The 20242-nt window shown below is 33.5% G+C and overlaps 1 protein-coding gene across 1 annotated transcript in view; it reads right to left on the bottom strand.

Annotated features, from left to right (window-relative positions):
* Positions 1-757: 757 nt before the first annotated feature.
* LOC116855283 (coiled-coil domain-containing protein 7-like) overlaps positions 758-20242 on the bottom strand; it is a 68820-nt gene continuing 49335 nt past the window's right edge. Inside the window, exons 4-7 of the mRNA XM_032837886.1 lie at positions 13375-13482; positions 12800-12928; positions 2624-2722; positions 758-891 (exon numbers count right to left, since the gene is read on the bottom strand). Coding sequence (XP_032693777.1) covers positions 758-891; positions 2624-2722; positions 12800-12928; positions 13375-13482 — 470 coding nt within the window. The remainder of the gene's footprint in view (positions 892-2623; positions 2723-12799; positions 12929-13374; positions 13483-20242) is intronic.

Raw genomic sequence — 20242 nt, 5'->3', positions numbered from 1 at the left:
TTCACACTCCTCAGAAATATCTTGATGGCAGTCAAATATCGGGTTACCATAAAGATGTCTACATTTGAGTGAGACATGATAGATGGATGCCTTGGAGATCCTCTGAGAGATCTATTAGCTACCCTTCCCTTTCATCACTATTATACACATTTTCCATCTGAGTTATAAGTCTTAGCACATCTCTGTGTACCAGTTTTAGGCTATGCTGAAAGACAAAGCCACTAGTCAAGGGCAACCACTGCATTTATGGACCCATAATTTCCTGGAGTGACCTCGTAAGTATAAACCCTTTGAGAGTCACTTGATGGCCTGTTACTGAGTCATGGCTGAGTATATGATCCATGGCCATAAAATAATCTTAGTCCCAAAACGCCATCTAAGATGTATCAATACTTTTGTTTCTGTTCACTAATTATCATAGGGTATTAATACTTTAGGATAAAGTATAAAGTGTAAAAATTCTATAACGTGTGCTCAAATACATATTCATGAACCAAATAAAAAGGACCATCAGGTGAGTTTAATTTAAAATATTTCAGGGGTGCCTGGGTGTCTCAGTGGGTTAAAGCCTCTGCCTTTGGCTCAGGTCATGATCCCAGGGTCCTGGGATCAAGCCCTGCATTGGGCTTTCTGCTCAGTGGGGAGCCTGCTTCCCTCTCTCTATCTACCTGACTCTCTGCCTACTTGTGATCTCTGTCTGTCAAATAAATAAATAAAATATTTTTAAAAATAAATAAATAAATAAAATATTTTAATGTTAGCTACGGTTGTTATACTTACCAGAGAGTCCTTCCCCTCTGAGAGTTCTTTGTTTCTTTACTTGCTGTTGGGTTTTTGACATTGAATCCTGATTCTTATGCATGAGCTTTTCATCTGGTACTTTATCATGAGCTACATTAGGAGATACATTTAGTCCACTAAATGGAAAAACATATTTATTGTGAAATCTCTAGATTACAAATTAATAATAATTGTGCAGGATTTTCTCTCATTTTTGTAAAGTTTTAAGGAAACTGTCACAATGATAGATCCACATGAACTTGTGAGATCAGTTTTAATAGATGTATGTGGAAGCTGTCTTACTGTCTCTTAAATATTCCTAGGTATCAAATGTGTTTTATATTAATCTCTACCTTTTTGGGGTTACTTGCATTTTATATGGGCAATTACATATTCATAGACCAAAAAAATGAAAATGCATATTACAAGTTTTCTTATTACAGTATTATTTGTAATTGCAAAATATTTAAAACCACCTAAATACACAAATATAGAAAACTGGTTGGATAAACTAAGGCATATATTATAAACTATGGTATAGTATAAATTGTGGTACATAATGTAGTAAAATATGTAGTAGATATGAAAACAGTGAGAAACCTACTGCTATAAAAAAATGGAAAATGTCTCTACAAAATGATTTGGAAGGATTCTAGGGGTAATTTTTTAAAAAATGAAATAGAGAATACCTAACATGCCACTTTTTGTAAAAGAAAGAAAGTAACAGAGAAATGAAGGGGGTGGAAAAGGACAGGATTTTTTAAATTAAATATAAAAGCACAAACCAGAAAACAATATAGTTGGATACCTATAAGAAGAGGGTGAAGACAGGAATGTAAGGGAAGGAATGATCCTTTATCTCTTTTTGCATATTTACTACTTTTGGAAGAAAGTTCACTATTAGTATTCCAAAAATAAATTTTAAAAATGAAAATGAAGACTAAAACGGAAAGCAAACTTAATAAACCTAATGATGGAAAAAAATAAGCACAAATCCAAATAATCAATCAACGGTATTTGATCTATAACCTCAGTCTTAGGCAAGAAAGTGGAATGCAAAAAACATTCACAAAAATTTTTAGTAGTTTTTCCTTTTTCTACTGCTATCAGGTAAGCAACTGTGAAACAAATGCAAGTCCCACTTGCAGAGGGAATACTAGCTTTTCATCAAATTGATAACAATCTTCTGGTGGGCCCAAAAAAGGTTATCCAACTAGGGATGTATATCATCCTGATCATATGGGGCTACACGGTTGGACCATTAATATAAATAAGGTAAAAGGACCTAGTGTCCAGGTAAAATTCCAGGGCAAGATAAGCAAAAGACAAGACATCTTAATCCACAGGAGATGTTTGTGAATCTATTGACCCTCTCTTCCCAAGTTTAGAGAGTCTGAATAGTGGTGGGACTCTTTGACTATTGACTTTCTACCCAAAGAGATTTCATGGCACATAACTCTGGAGTTAGCATAAGTTACCATCTATTCACCATTAGAACCTATTGCAAAAAGACACAGACACAGGTCTAAGACACCCATTGGTTTTTGGGACCAGTAATTTCCCAGGGCTGACTGAAAGGTACACACACTTTGTGAGACCATTACTGACCTACTATTGCCCTTGGTGGATGCTGAGCACACGACCCATGGGTATGAAATAGTCTTATGATCAGAAATTATAAACAAAATGTATCAATAATTTTTCTTTTGTTCTTTATCTTAGGGTATTCACACTTTAAATCAACATGTAAAATTTCTACAGAATATATCCTAGCTATATCTTTGTGAGCCAAAGGGGGAAAAAAATCTCTAAAATAATATGTAGAGTTCTTTAAAATACTTACTAGTGAATCTTCCCTTTCTAGAAGTTTTTTGTTTCTCTACTTGCATTTCGGTTTTTGACACTGAATCTTCATGCCCAATCATAAGTTCTTCATCTGGTACTACATAAAGAAATACATTTAGCCCATTAAATAGAAAAAAAATATATTGTGAAATACCTAAATTTCAAATTTATACAAGTGTACAGCAGAATTTTCTCTCTTTTTGATAAAACTAAAAATACAATGTTAGATATGAAAACAGCGAGAAAAGTTTTAATGAGTGTTTTCATATGAATATTATTTCATAAACATTTATATAAATTAAATTTACTTAAATTAGTTCCAGTTTTTTTGGGTGTTTATACTTAGGCTAATACATAAACGTAGATGAAACAATAAAACACATATGCACAAGGTTACTTATTACGGCAGCAATTGTAATTCCATAATATTCAAAACTACCTAACTGTTCAAGCATAGATTACTGTTTAAGTAACTGAAGATCTGTACTGTAAACTGTGGTATCACATAAACAATGGTATATTGACACAAACGTCTGTACAAAACTGTAAAATGAATGGAAAAATTCTCCAGAAAGTGACATACAAAAATTTCCAGGAGAGACTATTAAGTGAAAAATAAAAGTTAAAAAGCAGATGTTAGTTTAAAAGCAGATCTAGTATATTACCTTTGAGGTGACAAAGAAGGGGAATTAAGGGAAAAAATAGAGAAAATTATAGACACTTACTTTTATAAAATGAAACACAGCAATGATAAACCAGAAAACAACTTACTTAAAACAGGAGGGATAAACTGAGGAATGCAGGAGTGAGGCTTCAGGGAAAAATGCTCTCTCTCTCTTAAATATTTTTATTTTTGAAGTAGGCTAATATTTCTACATATTCCAAAAACAAATTATACTAAACAAAAATCATAGTTTACAAAAAATGAAGCAACTTAAGAAATGAAGTACTGTATGGTGACTAACATAACATTTTATAAAAAAGAAATGAACCAACTAAAGGAATAAAAAGGGACTGATTTAGTTACTCATGATACAGTAATATATTCTTAGTCTTGGGTAAGAGAAATAAAATCATAAAATATTTTGTTTGTTTTTCTGACAGTATCAGCTAAAATAATTTCAGGGTCTTAGAGAATTGAGCAAATGAGTAAATATAATATATTGACAATATAAATACATGTTCTCACTTATTTGTGGAGCATAAAAAATAGCATGGAGGACAAAGGGAGTTAGAGAGGAGAAGGGAGTTGGGGGAAATTGGAAGGGGAGGAGAACCATGAGAGACTATAGACTCTGAAAAACAATCGGAGGGGTTTGAAGTAGCAGGGGGGTGGGAGGTTGGGGGAACCAGGTGGTGGGTATTGGAGAGGGCACAGATTGCATGGAGCACTGGGTGTGGTGCAAAAACAAGGAATACTGTTATGCTGAAAAAAAAATAAAATAAAAATAAATAAATAAATACATGTTCTCATAGAATGAGTTTTGAAGATTTCCTTTCATTTCTGTTTTTTAGAACAGTTTGAGGAGAAGAAGAATAGATAATAACTCTTCTTTAAATGGCTGGTAGACTTCCCCTGGGAAGATATCTGGCCCTGGACCCCAGTTTGTTGGGAGATTTTTTATTACTGATTCAATTTCCTTGCTGGTTTGGAGTCTGTTCAAATTTTCTATTTCTTCCGTTTCAGATTTTACTTTTGTTGATCTGTACTACTGTTTATTGTTCTTGTTGTTCTTATATGGTTTATTTCTCCTTTATCTTTATTATTTTCCGTCTTCTGCTAGCTTTAGGCTTTATTTCCTGTTCCCTTTTCCTTTCTTTGTTTGCTGTTCCTTTACTAATTCCTTTAGGTGTGAGTTCAGGTTGTACACTTTTTAAAAAATTTTTTAAATTTATTTTCAGCGTAATAGTATTCATTGTTTTTGCACCACACCCAGTGCTCCATGCAATCCGTGCCCTCTCCAATACCCACCACCTGGTTCCCCCCCAACCTCCTACCTGCCGCCCATTCAAAACCCTCAGATTGTTTTTCAGAGTCCATAGTCTCTCATGGTTCACCTCCCCTTCCAATTTCCCTCAACTCCCTTCTCCTCTCTAACTCCCCTTGTCCTCCATGCTATTTGTTATGCTCCACAAATCAGTGAAACCATATGATAATTGTCTCTCTCTGCTTGACTTACTTCACTCAGCATAATCTCTTCCAGTCCCCGTCCATGTTGCTACAAAAGTTGGGTATTCATCCTTTCTGATGGAGGCATAATACTCCATAGTGTATATACACCACATCTTCCTTATCCATTCGTCCGTTGAAGGGCATCCTGGTTCTTTACACAGTTTGGCGACCGTGGTAAACATTGGGGTACAGATGGCCCTTCTTTTCACTACATCTGTATCTTTGGGGTAAATACCCAGTAGTGCAATGGCAGGGTCATAGGGAAGCTCTATTTTTAATTTCTGGAGGAATCTCCACACTGTTCTCCAAAGTGGCTGCACCAACTTGCATTCCCACCAACAGTGGAAGAGGGTTCCCCTTTCTCCACATCCCCTCCACTTGAGACTTTTCATGCTTCTTTAGGTAGGCCTATATTGTTATATACTTACTTACCTCTTATGGCTACCTTTACTGTATCCTAAAGGTTTTGGATTATTGTGTTTTCATTTTCATTTGTTTCCATGTATTTTTAAAAATTTCTTCTTTAATTTCCTGGTTAACCCATTCACTCTTTTGTATGTATTTAACCACCATTTATTTGTGGTGTTTCCAAATTTTTTCTTGCAGTTGACTTCACGTTTCAGAGTGCTGTGGTCTGAATATATTCATGGTATGATCTCAGTCTTTTTATACTTGTTGATGGCTGATTTGTGACAGAGTGTGTGATCTATTCTGGAGAATGTTCCATGGGCACTTGAGAAGCATGTATATTCTGTTGCTTTAGGTTGACATGGTCTGAATATATCTGTGAAGTCCATCTGGCCCAGTGTGTCACTGATCTTCAGTTTAGATGATCTGTCCATTGCTGTGAGTGGAGTGTTAAAGTCCCCTACTATTATTGCATTATTATCAATTAGTTTCTTTAATTTTGTTATTAATTGGTTTATATATTTGGCAGCTCCCAACTTAAGGGCATAAATATTTGCAATTGTTAGACCTTCTTGTTGGATAGAACCTTTATTATGCTATAGTGTCCTTCTTAGTCACTTATTACAGTCCTTTGTTTAAAAACTAGTATTCTGATATAAGGATCACTACTCCCACTTTCTTTTGATGTCCATTAGCATGAAAAATGGTTCTCCATCCCCACACTTTCAATCTGGAGGTGTCTTTGGGTCTAAAATGAGTCTCTTATAGATAGCTTATTGATGGATCTTATGTTTTTCATCTAATTTGATACACTATGTCTTTTGATTGGAGCATTTAGTCAATTTACATTCAGTGTAATTATTGATAAATATGAATTTAGTGCCATTGTATTACCTATAAAGTTACTATTTCTGTAGATTTTTTCTTTCTGATCTTTGTTACTTTTGGGCTCTCTCTTTGCTCAAAGGATCATCTTTTATTTTTTTATTCCTTAATTTTATTTTTTCAATGTTCCAAGATTCATTGTTTATGCACCACACCCAGTGCTCCATGCAATATATGCCCTCCTTAATACCCACCACCAGGCTCACCCATCCCACCATCCCCTTCCTCCCAAAACCCTCAGTTTGTTTCTCAGAGTTCACAGTCTCTCATGATTCATCTCCCCTTCTGGTTTACCCCAATTCACTTTTCCTTTCTTTTTCCTATTGTCCTCCATGTTATTCCTTATCAAGTAAGTGAAACCATATGATAATGGATTTTCTCTGCTAGACTTATTTCACGCAGCATAATCTCCAGTCCCATCCATGTTGATACAAAAGTTGGGTATTCATTCTTTCTGATGGCTGCGTAATATTCCATTGTATATATGGACCATATTTTCTTTATCCATTCCTCTGTTGAAGGACATCTTGGCTCTTTCAACAGCTGGCGACTGTGGCCATTGCTGCTATGAACATTGGGGTACAGATAGCCCTTCTTTTACTGCATCTGTATCTTTGGGGTAAATACCCAGTAGTGCAATTTCAGGGTCATAGGGTAGCTCTATTTTTAATTTTTTGAGGAATCTCCATACTGTCAAGGGATCATCTTTAATATTTCTTGGAGGGCTGTTTTAGTGTTCATGAATTCCTTTAGTTTAATTTAGTTTAGTTTAGTTTGTTTGTTTTGTCCTGGAAACTCTTTCTTATTTGGAATGACAGCCTTCCTGGATAAAGTATTCTTGCTGCATATTTTTCCCACTTAGCATATTGAATATATCATACCAGTCCTTTTTGGCCTGCCAGTTCTCTTTGGACAGGTCTGCTGTCAGCCTTATGTTTCTATCCTTGTAGGCTAAAGACCTCATATTTGGAGCTGCTTTAAAGATTTTTTATCTCTGAAATTGGCAAACCTCACTATTATATGTTGAAGTGTTGACCTATTTTTATTGACTTTGAGGGGAATTCTCTGTGCCTTCTTGACTTGAATACCTACCAGATTAGGAATTTTCTCTGCTATAATTTGTTCAATAAACATTCAGTCTCTCTCCCTTCATTTCCTGGGACCCCTATTATGCAGATATTATTTCACTTTATTATTCATTTTGTTTGGTTTAGATTCCACATGAAATCACATGGTATTTGTCTTTCTCTATTTCACTTAGCCTGATACCCTCTAGGTTCATCCATGTTGTCACAAATGGCAAGATCTCATTTTTTATGGCTGAATAATATTCCAGTGTGTGTGTGTGTGTGTGTGTGTGTGTGTGTGTGTGTGTGTAACATCTTCTTTATTCATTCATCTATTGATGGACACTGGCTGCTTCCAGTTCTTAATTGTTCTAAATGATGCTTCATTAAAGTGGTGGATTGTTACAATGAGCGTCGTTATATGTAAGTGTTGAATCACTAAATTGTACATCTGAAACTAATATTAGACTGTATGTTAACTGGAATTTGAATAAAACCTTTTTTAGAAGTTGTAAAATAGGAAAAAACAGACAAAAAAAATCCATAGGGGTGCAGATATGTTCTCAAATTAATTTTTTCTCATTCTTTGGGTAAATATCCAATAGTGGAATTACTGGATTGTATGGTTTTCTTATTTTTAATATTTTGAGGAATCTTCCTACTATTTTCCACCAGTTCACAAATCATATTCCTACCAATAGTGTATGAATGTTCCTTTTACTCCACATACTCACCAATACTTGTTATTTCTTGTCATTTTGATTTTAGTCATTCTGACAAGTCTAAGGTAAAATCTCATTGTCGTTTTGATTTGCATTTCCCTGATGATTAGTGATGGTCAGCATCTTTTCATGTGTCTTCTGGACATCTGCAGGTCTTCTTTAAAAAAAAATATCTCTTCAGGTTCTTTGCCCACCTTTTAAATTGGATTATTTGTGGGTTTGGTGTTGAATTATGTAAGGTTGTATGTATTTTAGGTACTAACCCTGTATCAGATATGGCATTTGTAAATATCTTCTCCCATTCAATAAGTTCTCTTTTCATTTTGACAATGGTTTCTTTCACTGTGCAAAAGTTTTCCATACTGGTGTAGTACTAATAGTTTATTTTTGCTTTTCTATTGCCTGAGGGGAACTATCAAGAAAAATATGTCTAAGGCCAATGTCAAAGAGTTTACTTAAAAAAAAAAGAGTTTACTGCTTATGTTTTCTTCTAGGAGTGTTATGGTTTCATTTTGAGTTTACTTTGTTTATGGTTTAAGACTGGTTCAGTTTTCCCAGCACGATTTATTGAAGAGACTGTTTTTCCCCCAGTGTTTATTCTTGGCTTCTTTCTCATAATTTGCCATAAATGCGTGGGTTTATTTCTGGGCTCTTTATTCTATTCCATTGATCTATGTGCCTATTTCTGTGCCAGTACCATACTATTTTGATTACTACAGCTTTATAGCATATCTTGAAATATGGATTTTCATGCCTCCAGTTTTGTTCTTTCTCAAGATTGCTCTGGTTATTCAGGGTTTTAGGATTATTTGTCCTAGATATGTGAAATGCAGTGATAGAAATTGCATTGAATTTGTAGATTGTTTTGGGTTAATATGACATTTTAATTATATTAATTCTTGAAATCCGTAAGAATGGAAAAATTTTCCCATTTCTTTGTGTTGTCTTCAATTCCTTTAATCTATGTTATAGTTTTCAGAAGATTGGTCTCTCTCTTCCAGGATTAAGTTCATTCCAAGGTACTTTATTCTTTTCAGTGCAATTTTAAATGCTGTTGTTTTCTTAATTATTCTTTATGTTGTTTTATTAGTGTATAGAAACACAATAGATTTCTGAATATTAATTTTGTATCCTGCAACTTTACATAACTCATTTATTAGGTTTAAGAGTTTTATAGTGGCGTCTCTAAAATTTTCTATATGTAGTATCCTGTCACCTGCAAATACTGTAGGTTTTCTTCCTTACCAATCTGGATGCCTTTTATTTACTTTTCTTGTCTGATTGCTGTGGCTAGGAATAAAAGTGGGAAAGTGGGTATCCTAGTTCTGTTCCTAATCTTAGAAGGAAAGTTCTACGTGTGATGATGATTATGTTTGTCTAGACAAAGATTTTAAGCTAGCATTCAAAAATATGTTCAAATAACTAAAATAAACTATACCTTAAAGAATTAAAGGAAATGATAAGGATAATATCTTACCATCAGAGAATATCAATAACATGATAGAATTTTTTTTAAAAAGATCAAATATAAATTCTATAGTTGAAAGCACAATAATTGAAATAAAAAGAACCAAAGGTAGGATTAAAAAGGCAAAGAAGAGGGGTACCTGAGTGATTCAGTTGTTTAGTTGGCTGCCTTCAGCTCAGGCCATTGTCCCAGGGTTCTGGGATGGAGCCCTGCATCAGGCTCCTCGTGCAGCAGGGAGCCTGCATCTTACTCTGCCCCTCTCCCTGCTCTTGTGCACACTCTCTCACTCTCTCTCAAATAAACAAAATCTTTTTTTTTTAAAGGCAAAGAAGGAATCAGTGAAAATGAGGAGATATATATTGATATTATCCAGTCTAAGAAGCAGGAAGAAAAAGAATGAAAACAATGAACAGAGCCTCAGAGATTGATGGAAAACTATCAAGAGTATCAACACATGCAAAATGGGCATCTCACAGAGAAAGAAGAAAAAGAAAAAATCATTTTCAAAGAAATAATAGTCATTAACTTCTCAAATATTATGATATTCAAGCTTCATATAAAGCAACTCAACAAATTCAAACTAAATTGAAAGACATCCACATAGATGCACATCATATTCAGATTGTCAAAAACAGTTTTCTGGAAGTTCCAAGATTCTTAATTTAAGATTGTTTTCTTGATATTAAAACTTTATCTTCAGGTAAAAAAATTTTTCTGACGACTTATCCATTTTCTCATGCAGAAAAGAGACCTTTTCATCCATTAAAATGTGATTTTTTTCATGATGAAGCCTCTAAATTATTAAAATATATCAAGAAACACCCAAGTGTCCTCTAATTTTTATAAAATTTTAAGCAAATGACAACTGTTTAAATAAGAGTGGTAAATTTTCAAAATACAGTGCTTTTATTGAAAGGACATGGAGGTATTCTGTTACTATATATTAAAATTAAGAAGTTGAACATGGACCTTATTTTTTAAAGCATATTCACTTTTTTTAAGAAGCTTTTATATTGTTTAAGCTTTTATTTGAGAATGAGAGAGAGCACAAGTGGGAGGGAGGGGAAAGAGGAGAGGGAGAAGAAGCCTCTCTGCCTCCCCAAGCAAGGAGCACAACACAGGGCTTGATCCCATGACCCTGGGATCATGCCTGAGCAGAAGGTAGACACTTAACAAACTGAGTCACCTGGGTGCACCAGATGTTTTCAAATTTTAAGACAGTATTTATTTAAAAGTTAGAATGAATAAAAATAATGATTCCAACATAAATAAAAGAAAGGAAAAATGAATTAAGATGGGAAAAATAGAAATTACCCCAAATACTGAAATTAAATATAGCAATAATTATAAGAATTGTAAATGGATTACATATTCTAGAAACAGAGAAAAGCAAACTGGGTTTATAAGCAAACTATAAACTAAGATATACTGTACTAAAGTCTAAGAATATAGGAAAGTGTAAATTAAAATAGATGAAAAAAGATATGACTTGCATATAGTAAACAAATCTACTATAGTTATGTCAATGTCAGACAAAATAAAATTTAACTCAAAAAGACCTTACCAAAGAGTAAGATGATCTCTTTAACAAAAGAGAGAGTTCACCAGAAATACATAATTTTTTTAAATCTGCATGCACCCCAAACATAAGTAATATAAGGAAAAGAGTACAGAAATATGAGAAGAAACAGATAGATCTAAAAGCATAGTAAGAAAATTCAATATGTATCTCTCAATAAATGGTGAAATGAATAACAAAATTCTAAAAAATCAAGAAATAAATTTTAAAATATTTAAAAAAAACTTGACAGTGAATATGTGTAAGGTAGTACTGGTATATGCATTGATGAGTCAAATTCTGCTAAATTTAATCAAAACTAATTAAATTAATTTAAATGATTTATTAATTTTAATAATTATATTTGTTACTGAATCTCTGGCAGCTCTAAGGGTTAAACAAAACATTAACTGATATTTCATCCATCCTCTGGGCTATAAGATAGATTTTTAAATTCACTAAAGAGTCCCTGATCTGTGATGGGAGTACTAGATTTGCAATATATATTAAATACTCAACAATTTGTTGTCTTATTTCTTAGTGATATGAGCAAATCATATTTTGTGGTAATAAACTATTAAAAGACAATCAGAGAAAGACAACTATCATATGATCTCCCTGATATGAGGGAGAGGAGATGCAACATGGGGGTTAAGGGGATAGGAGAAGAGTAAATGAAGCAAGATGGGATTGGGAGGGAGATAAACCATAAGTGACTCTAAATCTCACAAAACAAACTGAGGGTTGCTGGGGGGAGGGGGGTTGGGAGAGGGGGGGTGGAGTTATTATGGACATTGGGGAGGGTATGTGCTATGGTGAGTGCGGTGAAGTGTGTAAACCTGGCGATTCACAGACCTGTACCCCTGGGGAAAAAAATATATGTTTATAAAAAATAAAATTAAAAAAAAAAACTATGGAACTTATAAAAACAAAAAATAAATAAATAAATAAAATAAACTATTAAAAGAAATTACTGAAGTACAACATATGTGACCAGATTATTCACTGTGCAAGCAGAATCAATCTTGTTATTTTTCAGATACTCAGAGTTCAATAATTTTAAAATCTAATATTTAGTATTAATAGTAATAATTTATAATATTTTCTAGTTCTCTTGGCCTATACATACTTTAGAGTTACACTGAAATATTGGTTATCAGACATGTCTAAGGAAAAGTATGTAAAAATTATAAAAATATAGAGCAAAGAAGAGTAAAAGAAACTTATCAGGCAGGAAAACATAAAGCACAAGTAAAATGGAGCAATATAACCTCAAAACACCAAAATTGGATCAAGTGTGATTATGAATGATGATGAAAAGACAAAGATATCAGAATGAATTTGAAAACACAACTATAAGTTTCATACAAAAGATAGAGAAAAATCATAAAGACACAAGAAAGTTAAAGAAACAAAACAGAAAAGTAAAGTATCTTGCATATACCAACCAGAAGATGATAGGAGCTACGTTAATAGCAGATATGGTAGCTTTTAAGGCAAACATAAAAATTATAAAAATGGGACCCTTCATTAGAACAAAGGGGTCTTCCCTCCAGGGAAATTATTAATTTTAAATATATATATATATATAAAATATTTTATATTTATGTGTTTTATATTTTATATTATTATATAGTATTATATTTATATATAAATATATTTATAAATATGATGTCATAAGTTCTGAAGCAAAACCTAATATAAGAAATAAAGAAATCCATAATCATAGAAATTTAAAACATCTAAAACATCTAACTCAGTAATTATGGAACATACAATAAAGACCTAGAAGCATGAACAAAATAATTGCAGACATATTCATGAACTATAGAAAAAAAAACTTTCTGAATTTATTTGAAAATAATTTTACAGGATTTTAAATTAATTACTTACTATCAAAGCTCTCACTTCTGGTAGATTTAAGATTCTTATCTTGAGATAGGCTTCTTAAAATTAAAGCCATGCCCTCAGGCAACTGATTTGCAGTAGACAACATATCCTTTTGCTGAGGTACAAGAAATGCTAAAAAAACAAACAGATCTATTATAAAACTTTTGCATATACCAAGTAATCAGCAGTATTTCTTCTCATTTAAAGGAAGGACAACTTAAAGGAAGTTAAAGGAAGCTAAAGTTAAAGGAAGATAACTGCAAAGCTACAGTGTAAGTAAAATCTGTTTATTTTTATAGATCATGGAAGTGAAGTAGAAAATTTGTGTAGTTTTCATAAATGTGTGTGGAGACAGTCTTGTTATATAGTAGTCATTGACCATGCAAATATCAAGCAAAATGTATCAAAGCTTTTACTTTAGTTGTCTGGTTATCTTAGGGTATTCACATTTATGTCAAAGTGTAAAATATCTACAAAACATGTGCCCCAACAAATACATAATAGGAAGCAAAGAAAAAAGATCTTTTGATGTGCTTAACTTAAAATAATTTAAAGATATCTATAATTGTTATACTGACCATTGCGTCTATTCATCCTAGAAGTTCTTTGTTTAAACATTTGCGTGAGTGTGCTTGATACTGCTTCATCCTCAAGTCCAATATTTTCATCAGGTACTTTATCCTGAGCTACAAAAAGGAATGTATTTAGTCCACTAAATGGAAAAACAGATCTGTGAAATCAGGAGATTTCAAATTTAAAACAAATGTACAGTAGCATTTTCTCTCATTTTTATAAAGTTGTAAGTAAATTACCATAAAGCTAAATCTGAAATAAAAACTGTGAACTTTTAATGAGGTTGTGTTTTAAACAGTTTCATTATTTCCAGGACATAATGTTAAGTGAAAAAAAATGAGAACGGGAATATCTAGTATGCTACTTACTGGGTAAAAACAGAGAGGAAATTTTTAAAAAATGAGTAGACTGCAATAAAGAGACACTTTTATGAAATGAAAAACAACAACAGTATGTTACCTTCATTACTACTTTGAAAAAGAGAGACCATTTTTCCCAGCACCATTTATTGAAGAGACTGTCTTTTTTCAGCTATATGTAGATGAATGAAACTCAACCATCCTCTTATACCGTACACAAAGATAAACTCCAAATGGATAAAAGACCTCAACATGAGACAGGAATCCATCAGAATTCTAGAGGAGAACATAGGCAGTAACCTCTTCGATATCAGCCACAGCAACTTCTTTCAAGATATGTCTCCAAAGGCAAAGGAAACAAAAGCCAAAATAAACTTTTGGGACTTCATCAAGATCAAAAGCTTCTGCACAGCAAAGGAAACAGTCAAGAAAACAAAGAGGCAACCCACGGAATGGGAGAAGATATTTGCAAATGACAGTACAGACAAAAGGTTGATATCCAGGATCTATAAAGAACTCCTCAAACTCAACACACACAAAACAGACAATCATATCAAAAAATGGGCAGAAGATATGAACAGGCACTTCTCCAATGAAGACATACAAATGGCTCTCAGACACATGAAAAAATGTTCATCATCACTAGCCATCATGGAGATTCAAATTAAAACCACATTGAGATACCACCTTACACCACTGAGAATGGCCAAAATTAGCAAGACAGGAAACAACATGCATTGGAGAGGATGTGGAGAAAGGGGAACCCTCTTCCACTGTTGGTGGGAATGCAAGTTGGTGCAGCCACTTTGGAGAACAGTGTGGAGATTCCTCAAGAAATCAAAAATAGAGCTTCCCTATGACCCTGCCATTGCACTACTGGGTATTTACCCCAAAGATACAGATGTAGTGAAAAGAAGGGCCATCTGTACCCCAATGTTTATAGCAGCAAGGGCCATGTTTGCCAAACTGTGGAAAGAACCAAAATGCCCTTCAACGGACGAATGGATAAGGAAGATGTGGTGCATATATACTATGGAGTATTATGCCTCCATCAGAAAGGATGAATACCCAACTTTTGTAGCAACATGGGCGGGACTGGAAGAGATTATGCTGAGTGAAATAAGTCAAGCAGAGAGAGTCAATTATATGGTTTCACTTATTTGTGGAGCATAACAAATAACATCGAGGACAAGGGGAGATGGAGAGGAGAAGGGAGTTGAGGGAAATTGGAAAGGGAGGTGAACCATGAGAGACTATGGACTCTCAAAAAGAACCTGAGGGTTTTGAAGTGGCGAGGGGTGGGAGGTTGGGGGAACCAGGTGGTGGGTATTAGGGAGGGCACGGATTGCATGGAGCACTGGGAGTGGTACAAAAACAATGAATACTGTTACGCTGAAAAGAAATAAAAAAATTTAAAAAAACAAAAAAGAAAAAGAGAGACCGTAATTAGTAAACTAAATTCAAAGCAAGTATAAGGAAGCAAATACTAAATACTAGAGCAGAAATAAATAAAATAGAGGGAGAAACAAAAGTCAGTGATCCCTGAAAGGCTTATTTGGTTTAATAAGCAAAAATCAATCACTCAATGTACTGGAACCATATTATTAGAATAAAAGACAATATGTGATGGGTTTTCTTCCTAGGGCAACTAGGCTTGAAAAAGAAAAAATTATACCAAGATTGAAATTAGGAATAAAGGATGATAAAGAAAGAAAGAAAGAAAGAAAGAAAGAAAGAAAGAAAGAAAGCCTTCTTTTTGCATATGCGTACATTTAAAAATCCTAAAGAACACACACACAACCTATTAGAATAAATGAATTCAGCAAAAGTTTTAGGTTACAAGATCAACACAGAAAATTAAATTCTTTTCCAATATACTAGCAATGAACAATCAGAAAATGAAATTAAGAAAACAATTCCACTTACAATAGTATCAGAATCAATAAAATATTCAAGAATTAATTTTACAAAATAAGACTAGTACTCTTTTGCTTCTTTTCTTAAATCCTACATATTAGTAAAGTCATATGGTATATGTCTTTCTCTGGTTGACTTATTTCACTTAGCATTTTACTCTCTATCGCCATCCCTGTTGTTGCAAATGGCAAGATTTTATTCTTTTTATGGCTGAATAATATTCCATTCTATATACGTACCATACCTTCTTTACTCATTCATCAATTGAATGTGCAAAGGGAGAAAAAGAGAGAGACAAACCAAGAAACAGACTCTTAATTATAGAGAACAAACATGCTTACCAGAAGGGAGAGGGGTGGAGGGAGGGGTTAAATAGGTGATGGGGATTAAAGAACATATAGGCTGTGATAAGCACTCGGTGATGTATGGAATTGTTGAATTACTATATTGTATACTTGAAACAAATATAACACTGTATGTCAACTAACTGGAATTAAAATAAAAACACTAATATCTAAAAATAAAAAGGCTTGTACACTAAAAATTGTAAAACATTCCTCAAAGAAATTAAACAAGTTGTAATAAATGAAAAATCATTCCCTGGTTGTGGATTGTTACTATTGTTAAAATCACATTACCCTCCAAATGATCTACAGATTCAGTGTAATGCCTATCAAAATCCTGGATGCCTATTCTACAGAAATCGATGAGGTGATACTATAATTCATATGGAAATTTAAGGAATCTAGAATATCTAAAACAATCTTAAGAAGAAAAAAGTTGGAGGACTCCCATTTTCTGATTTAAAAACTTACTACAACTTGAAGATAATATAATATTGATAATAAGCACAGCCATTATAGATCAATAAAATAGAGAGCTCAGAAATGAAATTTACATTTATGATAAAATGATTTTTTTTATTTGAGTATGGTTTATACAAAATGTTACATTACTTTGAGGTATACAGTGTAGTAATTCAATTTCTCTCTTATGTTATGCTCACCACAGGTGTAGCTACTGTCACCAATTTATTACAATATCATTGAATATTTTCCCTATGCTGTGCCTTTTATTTCCATGACTTATTGATTCTATACCTAGAAGCTTGTATTTCTTATTCTTTTGCAGTAATTTTGCCCATTCTCCTACCCCTCTCTTGTCTGGTAACCATCAGTTTGTTCTCTGTATTTATAGGTTGCAACAACATAAAGGGACCTGAAGGGTGTTATGTAAAGTGTAATAAGTCAAACTGAGAAAAACAAATACCATATGATTTTACTCCTATGTGAACTCTACCAAAAAAATGAATAAACAAAAAGCTGATCAAATGATTTTCTAAGAGAGCACTAAGAAAAGTCAGTGGGGAGAAAACAGTCTTCTTAACAAATGATCCTGGGAACAATGGAGTATCCACATGAAAAAGAATAAAGCTGGATCCCAGTGTCACACTATACACAGCTCAAAGTGATTTGTGGACATAAATATGTAAATTTATAATATTACATTATAAGAATTTGTAAAATTACAAATTACATTATAAGAATTTGTAAGATTACAAATTCTTAAAACATAGGGAATAAATTTTTATGACCTTAGGTTAGACAATGGTTTCTTGGATATTACAGATAAAGTACAGCTGACAATTGAAAATGCAGATAGGGGCGCCTGGGTGGCTCAGTGGGTTAAAGCCTCTGCCTTTGGCTCAGGTCATGATCTCAGGGTCCTGGGATCGAGCCCCGCATCGGGCTCTCTGCTCTGCGGGGAGCCTGCTTCCCTCTCTCTCTGCCTGCCTCTCTGCCTACTTGTGATCTCTCTCTCAAATAAATAAATAAAATCTTTAAAAAAAAAAAAGAAAAGAAAATGCAGATAAATTAGGCTTCATTTAAAGAAGAGAATTTTGTGATTCAAGGACAATGTGAGGTAGATGTCTCATCACTTACATATCTGTCTTAATTGGGACAGTTGATCACATGATCTATATATGATCTGGCTGCTCGAGACTGAGAATTCCAAAAGAGCCAGGTAGAAGTCCTAGAGAATCACTTGCAACTTATCCTATTCATGGAAATGCTTACAAATCAGCCAATTAAATAGGAGAGTACCTAGACCACACCTCTTGATTAGAAGTATCAGAGAATTTGGAATTATATTTTTCTAACTGCTATACTATATAAATTATAAAAGTTTACTTGAATGTAAAGTTATTTTGGATGAACACATTATATGTTTCAGATTTAAATACAGTCTATGATAATATTCATTACATGTTCAATGACAGAAGTTACATTCATCTTATTAAAAGTACTCTATGTTTCATATTAATTCTATAAGAAGAAGCACAATTTATGAAAAAAATTTAAAGATGCATGTTATGTTTGGTTTTGACTCAGATGTACACCAAAGTGCAGATTGAAAGTTAATGATATAGTGTTGCATTAAAAAGATAATTCTGCTTTATGTGTTATTTTGAATTCTTTTAAGTTAACAAAAGAACACCAGGTTATTTTTCAGTGTCGATGTTTCATTTGTAAACACTGAGATGAGAGTACATCTTCTATTGCTATTTGAAAGCATTTCTCTTTAACATCTAAAGTATGTAATAGTGTTATTCTCAGGGAGTGTAAAGCTAAACTGGATACAAATGTCATTATTCTTTCCCAAACATTGATATTTATGTATTAAATAAATTTATAATATAAGCATAATTATCATTTTATGTTCCATATAGCTTACTGTATAACAGTACTTCTAATTCTTACATTTAACTAAAAAGAATATAAATTCAATTATGTACAACTGAAGGAAAAAACCATTTAAAGCTGAATAACAGGGAAATGATATCAGTGATATAATGGATGAGGAGGTCCCAGTCCTTTTGCCCCCCAAAAACAATAATTTAGCAACTACCTGTGGCTAAAATCGCACTGAGAGAACTCTGGAGTGCCATTAAGAAGTTGCAGCCAATCAATGTGATACACCACATTAATAAAGGAGAGGACAAGAACCTTATGATCCTCTCAATCCTTCAAGCAAGGATACAAGGATTATAGCTCAATATCATAAGAGCAATATAGGAAAAACCCACAGTGAATAGCATCCTCAATGGGGGAAAAACTGACAGCTTTTCTCCTAAGGTCAGGAACACAACAGGGTTGGCCACTCTCACCATGGTTGTTCAACATACTACTGGAAGTCCTAGCCTCAGAAATCAGACAACAAAAATAAATAAAAGGCATCCAAAGCAGCAAAGAAGTAGTCAAACTTTCATTCTTCACAGACAACATGATACTATAGAATATTGAAAGACCGCACCAAAGAATGGATAGAATTGATACAGGAATTCAGAAAAGTGCCAGAATATAAATTCAGTGCACAGAAATCTGTTGCATTTCTGTACACTAATGATGAAGCTGCAGAAAGAAATCAAGGAATCAATCCCGTTTAAAATTGCACCAAAAACCATAAGATACCTAGGAATAAACCCAAAAACTATAGAACACTTATGAAAGAAATTGAGGAAGACACAAAGAAATGGAAAAACATTCCATGCTTATGGATTGGAGGAACAAATATTGTTGAAATGTCTATGCTACCCAAAGCAATCTACACATTCAATGCAATCCTTATCAAAATACCATCAACATTTTTCATAGAGCTGGAAAAAACAATCCTAAAACTTGTATAAAAACAGAAAAGACCCCAAATAGCCAGAGGAATGTTGAAAAAGAAAACCAAAGCTGGTGGCAATCACAATGCCAGACTTCAAGCTATACTACAAAGCTGTCATCATCAAGACAGTATGGTACTGTTACAAAAACAGACATGTAGATTAATGGAACAGAATAGAAAACCCAGAAATAGACCTTAATTCTATGGTCAACTATTTTTGACAAAACAGGAAAGAATGTCCAATGGAAAAAAAGTCTCTTCAAAAAATGGTGCTGGGAAAATTGGACAGCCTTATGCAGGAAAATGAAACTGCATCATTTCTTTATGTCATACTCAAAAATGAATTCAAAATGGATGAAAGACCTAACTGTGAGAAAGGAAACCATCAAAATCCTTGAAGAGAACACAGGTAGCAACCTCTCTGACCTCAACTGCAACAACTTGTTGCTAGATAAGTCTCCAAAAGCAAGAGAAACAAAAGCAAAAATGAACTACTGGGACTTCATCAGGAGAAAAAACTTTTGCATAGCCAAACTAAAACAAACAAACAAAAAAAAAAACAAAACAAAACAAAAAAAAACTAAACTAAAAGGCAACCTATAGAGTGGGAGAAATGAGCAGCATGAACAGACATCTCTCCAAAGAAGATATACAAATGGCCAACAGACACATGAAAAAATGCTCAACATTACTTGGCATCAGGGAAATGCAAATCAAAACCACAATGAGATACCACCTCACACCAGTCAGAATCACTAAAATTAACAAGTCAGGAAAGAACAATTGTTGGTGAGGATGCAGAGAAAGGGGAACCCTCTTACACTGTTGGTGGGAATGCCAACCTGGTATAACCACTCTAGAAAACGGCATGAAGGTTCCTCAAGAATTTAAAAATAGAGCTACCCTAGGACCCAGCTATTGCACT

This window comes from Lontra canadensis, unplaced genomic scaffold (genome assembly GCF_010015895.1).
Source record: "Lontra canadensis isolate GAN:19392208 unplaced genomic scaffold, GSC_riverotter_1.0 scaffold100, whole genome shotgun sequence".
Taxonomy (NCBI): Eukaryota; Metazoa; Chordata; class Mammalia; order Carnivora; family Mustelidae; genus Lontra; species Lontra canadensis.
The sequence above is the reverse complement of the archived record's forward strand: the minus strand, read 5'-3'. Positions and strand labels throughout refer to the sequence as shown.